General features: G+C 34.8%; 1 protein-coding gene across 2 annotated transcripts; it reads right to left on the reverse strand.

The window, feature by feature from the left end:
* On the reverse strand, positions 1254–3140 carry LOC109231170 (AT-hook motif nuclear-localized protein 22-like). 2 transcript variants are annotated; one of them, XM_019396747.1, is made up of 2 exons: positions 2462–3140; positions 1254–2381 (listed from the first exon to the last, which is right to left on the reverse strand). In XM_019396747.1, the coding sequence occupies exons 1-2, from the start codon at positions 2655–2657 to the stop codon at positions 1681–1683; spliced, it is 897 nt and encodes a 298-aa protein (XP_019252292.1). In that variant the 5' UTR covers positions 2658–3140; the 3' UTR covers positions 1254–1680. The 2 variants fall into 2 exon arrangements, with proteins under 2 accessions (XP_019252292.1, XP_019252291.1); XM_019396746.1 differs by having other exon boundaries at positions 2453–3137.

Raw genomic sequence — 4204 nt, forward strand, 5'->3', positions numbered from 1 at the left:
GGGAATGATCATATCCACAGTGCAGAGGAAAAAGCAAAAGCTGAAGAAGCCCTCGAGAGTTTGTCTAAGTAATGTCTCTTTTAGAGAGAGAGAAGAGGAGAGGAGAGAGAAAGAATGGATAAGGCTTTGAATCTCTCAAAACAAAGAGATGCTGCATATTTCTACTACAACTACACATGACTATACCTGCATGGTGTGTTGCACTAAAAGCAAACAATGTGGTGACTAGGGGAGTGTGTTGTGGGGAGCTCTATTATAGCTTTGCTCATATTTGTGGTGCAAGGAATCTGAGCTGTGTTTTCAGTTTCAAGTTTAGAATTAAGAAAGAAAAAAAAGAGTAGTCCGGTGCACTAAGCTCCCGAAATGCGTATGTTCGAGAAAATGTTGGACCATATTGAATTGTATTTACGCAACCTTACCTTGCATTTCTACAAGAGATTTCCGTAGCTTGAACTCGTGACCTCCTAGTCAAACAACGCCAACTTTTACTACTCCCCTTCAAGTTTATATAGAAGACTTCTAAAGAAACACATTGCATTTTACTCTTTCTCCCATGGCATTCCTAAATGATCATGTTTAACTTCTATATAGCATTTAACTTCTATGGCATTTTATCTGCTACAATAAATTAAAATACACTCCGTCTGATATTGTAATATGTACTACTTCTTTATCCTATCAATGTATATAAGTTAATTCCGTCCTAACTTGCAGAAATCTAAATTCCTAGAATTCTGAAAGATATAGAAAAGGAGAGAGAAACAGCAAATTAAAACTGTGAGTTGAGTCCAGTCCAGAGTAGACCAGTCTGTATAACATAAGGCTAGACGTTACTTTGCTTTTGCCTCGAGAAAGAACTATGTTCAGTAACTGATGCACGTGCAATCCAGTATCCAAATGTAACTCATGTCTCCTTCTTCATTCCTAAAAACCCTAATTATTCTGAAATTCTTGAAAAATAATGGTAAAAAATTTAAAATGTTTGATTTTTGGGAAAAAAGAAAATTTAGCTGGAAATTAAACTTAGGAGTATAATGCTGCCCATACCTCTCCTTTTGTTTTCAATAGTTTGCTACCAAACTCTCATTAATGAAGAGGACTTCTTCAATGTGGTCAGCTAATTATATTTAATATTACTATTATCAAGAAAAACATTGTTATTATTACAACTCTTAGTATCATGATTATGGAATAATGATGTCCTTTACCTATCAAATGAATCTCATACAATCATGGAAAGAGTTGACAATAGATTTCAGAAAGGAAACAATATGAGTTTGCAAAGTTAACTTCATTTTATAAAATTACAGCCACATCATCTCATATCATAATCAAACTCACAATCCAAAAAACCTAGCTGAAAATGCAACTAAACTCAAATTCATCATGTGATGTAATTGAAATTAGGAAAAGAATTATGAAAAAAAAACCCTCAGATAGTCAGCAACTCGAAAACCCTTTTCCTAAATCTCGTTGCTATAGTGTTCTTGATGATGAGAAAGAAGAGAAAGAGACACCAAGAGTTTAAGCTAATTAAACAAGTAAATAAAATCAAGAGAAAATTACCCCTTCTATGAATTTCAGCAAGTTAGAATGGCGAATGTCATCCTTCTGTAGGGCTATGTTAATCTTCTCTGTATCGTTTCAATTTTATCAGATACTCTTGAAAGAGCCAACTAGTTAGAATGGAGGTCTGCCGGTTGCCCAATAGGGTTCAGAAGGTAACTGAATGGAGTTGAGAAGATTAGGTGGCATTCCATGAAATAGAGATGGGTCCGCCATCAATTGTTGTTGTTGTTGTTGTTGTTGCTGCTGTTGATGTTGTCCTGGTCCTCCGATATTTCCAGGAGGAGATCCTAGTGTCCCTCCTCCTGGAACTGGAAGAGGATTTTGATCATCTTCTTCTAAGGGAAGCCTTTCATAAGCTGCATTGCTAAACGACGCGGCCATAATCACAACTGGTCCAGATGCCATAAGTGCACCAACCACACTACCACCAACAACTTGACCTTGTCCGCCAGCTAAATATATAGTCAATCCAGAAGCTGCTGGAGGTGCTGGTGGTGGTAAAAATGATCCAGCTAAACTTAAAATCTCAAAACGACCATGTAATGTCACAATTGCACCAGGTGAAGCTGGTTGTCTTAAATTAACATTAGTAACAATACCAGTTCCACTCATAATACAAACACCTCTTTGTCTTCTCCTTGCAAAATTTGAAATACTCTCCATAATATCACAACCATCAGCAATTTCCATAACATGAGTTCTAAGAGCATTGGCACTATCTCTAGTGATGATAATTGGTGGCTTTGGTTTGTTCTTGGATCCAGCTGGTCTTCCTCTAGGTCTTCTATTGATCTCTCCATCTCCGGAATTTCCTGTGTTATTGAAGATATAATTAAGACGATTTTCTAACAACTTAAACTTTTAGATGAGATCAGTTCAATACCTGTAATACCTAATCCGTCTTTCGATTCCCCACCATTTGAATTTTCGTTGTTGTTGTTGTTGTCGTCATCGCGCTCTCTCTTTTGGCCAGACATGTTTAGGCCACTAGTTCCACTTTGTTCATCTTCTGAGGTTTGATGGAATTGATGTAAATTGAAATCTCTAGTATGGAAAGGAGGTGGGAGTGAATGATTTACTGAATCCATATGTTCTTTAACTTCAATTCTACTACTTTTCTTGAGAGGGAAATTTGGAAGCCAAGAAAAATGGAAGAAGAAGCAAAGCTAAGGGGAAGGGTTTGTAATGATTTGTAAAGATAGATAGTGGGAGGAGGAAGCTTAAAAAAGGAAGAGAGTAGACTTTGGGTTTATTGGTCTTATTTTTCTTTTTAATTATTCTCTTTCTTGCTTTCTGGCTTTTTTTGAGGAAAGAGGGGGTCTTGTTTATTGAATCAAGGTACTCATAGTCTTCATCATAAAGAAGAGGGAAAGTGGGGTTTTGGGTGTCACCCACCAAAAATTCTTAGCTCCAAAATTCTTCATCATCATACTATGATTCCACTTCTTCTTCTTTAATTTGTATATGAACAAGTGAATCTTGGGGGTACTTTGCTCTTCACTTGAAAAAGACTTATAGCTAGTTGTAGGTGCTTTGAGTTAGGGTTAGCTAAAAACTTAGCTTGGAGAAAAGAGAGATTCAGATTGAACATTATATGGTTTTTATTTTTATTTTTATTTTGTTTATTATGCATGTTTGTTTAATCCCTATATCCAAATTTATGTGATACCATTCAGATTTTGAGATTTAAGTTTTTTAATTTTGATTGTAAATTCGAATAAAGAATCTTCAAATTTTTTGAAATAAAAGTTTAGTATATATAAAAACTACACAAGATAACAAATAATTCAAAATACAAAAAGATTGCGATAAAAAATTATTTGACTCTCAAAATTTAAATAGTGACACATAAATTAGAACTGATGAGAGAGTAGTTTTGGTTTTTGGTTTTGGGCGGTGGATGGGTCCTCTCTTCTTTCTCTCACTAATTCACGTGGTTTTTATAAGGGAATTAATGAACAATTTTAATTTATTTTTACTTGTGAAGAACCCCATATCCACCTTTCTTGCATATTCAACCTATATTTTGTCATTTTCTTTGGCCTGTCTCAATCCATTAATTTCTTTCTTTTCCTTTGACCATGAAAAGAGGAAAAGAAGATAAGGAAAAAAAATACATTTTTTTCTCTTCACATACTCAGATACAGATATTTGATTGGTTAAGGTTTTCTTATTTTCGTTTTGGTTAGCATATTATATTACCTCATGTTTCACAACTTCTTGCATAGTCGCATGAAATTAATTTGCTCTTCAAATATGTTACTAGCTAACTGGTTTTTCATACATGTTCATTACAATTTTGTACAGAATTGTGATGAACCCTCATTCTCGTCACAGAGTGATGGACATATTTGTCATGAATTTGACGCTCCCTCACATGTAGACTTGATTCTCTTTCATGGTTCATCCACATGTAATTCTTTTTAATAATGCGTGGCGACCGTGAGACTCAAAACCAAGACATCACGCTTACACTTATATCATATTCAAGTGTGTGATCGCCGCCTCTAAAAGCCGTTCCTATTAGCAAGAGCATATTTTGTTTAATTATGTCACAACAAAAATGTGACTATCACAAATTTGTGACAAAGTTCGTCTTAAATATTTCATTACAAATTAAATATGAATTTTTCTT

Source organism: Nicotiana attenuata, chromosome 8 (assembly GCF_001879085.1).
Source record: "Nicotiana attenuata strain UT chromosome 8, NIATTr2, whole genome shotgun sequence".
NCBI lineage: Eukaryota > Viridiplantae > Streptophyta > Magnoliopsida > Solanales > Solanaceae > Nicotiana > Nicotiana attenuata.